Source organism: Monodon monoceros, unplaced genomic scaffold, assembly GCF_005190385.1.
Source record: "Monodon monoceros isolate NGI ecotype Baffin Bay Population unplaced genomic scaffold, NGI_Narwhal_1 Super_Scaffold_9, whole genome shotgun sequence".
Taxonomy (NCBI): Eukaryota; Metazoa; Chordata; class Mammalia; order Artiodactyla; family Monodontidae; genus Monodon; species Monodon monoceros.
Window position 1 is genome coordinate 42,947,193 of NW_021703786.1, and position 839 is coordinate 42,948,031.

Consider the following 839-nt stretch of genomic DNA (forward strand, 5'->3'; position numbering starts at 1 on the left):
GGCCGCGGCCCGGGCCTGCGCGGCCCGCCGCCCGGAGCCAGGCCGAGCCCGGGGCGGCCGGCTCCGGGCGCGAAGCGGGGAGGGAGGGAGGCGGACCGGCGCGGGTGGCTCGGTGGCTTCCTCAGCCGGGTCCGGGGGCGTCCGTGGCCGCGGGGACAGGCCGCGACGACTCCAACGGCCGCGCCCGGGGGCCGGGGTCTCGGCGCCGCCGCCTTCCTTACCCTGCATGCTGCTGACGGCCGGGTGGCCGGGCGCCGGGGACCCCACGGGGCCCGGGGTGCCGCTGCCGCTGCCGCCCCCGGAGCCGCCGCCGCCGCTCGGGCTCGGAGCCGCCATTGTTGGGAGTGAGGAGCCGAGCGGCGCCGCGGCGGCTGCAATGCAGCAAGCTCGGCCTCTCGCACGGCCGAGGGGCGTGGCCAGCGCCCGCCTTGGGCACGCCCCCGGCACGCCCCCCGCCCGCCCCCGCCCGCGCCTGACGCGGAGCCGTACGAGATGCTGAGCGGCTGAGCGGCAGAACTGCCCAGGTCGCCGGTGCGGGACCCCAGAGGCCGGCAGAAGTCCTGCACTGGGGCTGCGGGCCCGCCGCGGGGCCTAGAGCGGTTTGCGGAGTGAGGAGTGTGTGCATTTGGGGTATGAAAGGGTACACAGCTTCTATCATTCCTACAGAGGTCTGTGACCCCAAAAGTTTAAGAAGCCCCTTGTTGGAATCTCAGAACCCAAAACCAGAATCGTAAAACTGAAAGGGATCGCAGAGCTCCTGCTTCTTGTCCAGTCTCTGACACGGCACTTCCAGAGGGGACTTGGCTCTACCTGTGGTTCCATCTGGAGCTCCCGCTAAG

The 839-nt window shown here is 72.5% G+C and overlaps 1 protein-coding gene across 2 annotated transcripts in view; it reads right to left on the minus strand.

The window, feature by feature from the left end:
• Positions 1 to 399, minus strand: part of MAP2K4 (mitogen-activated protein kinase kinase 4) — a 105,056-nt gene extending 104,657 nt beyond the window's left edge. Inside the window, exon 1 of one of the 2 annotated variants that reach the window (XM_029211284.1) lies at positions 222 to 399. In XM_029211284.1, the coding sequence (XP_029067117.1) occupies positions 222 to 336 (115 nt within the window). In that variant the 5' untranslated portion in view covers positions 337 to 399. The remainder of the gene's footprint in view (positions 1 to 221) is intronic. The other variant, XM_029211285.1, reaches the window with a different exon arrangement.
• Between the last annotated feature and the right edge of the window lie 440 nt (positions 400 to 839).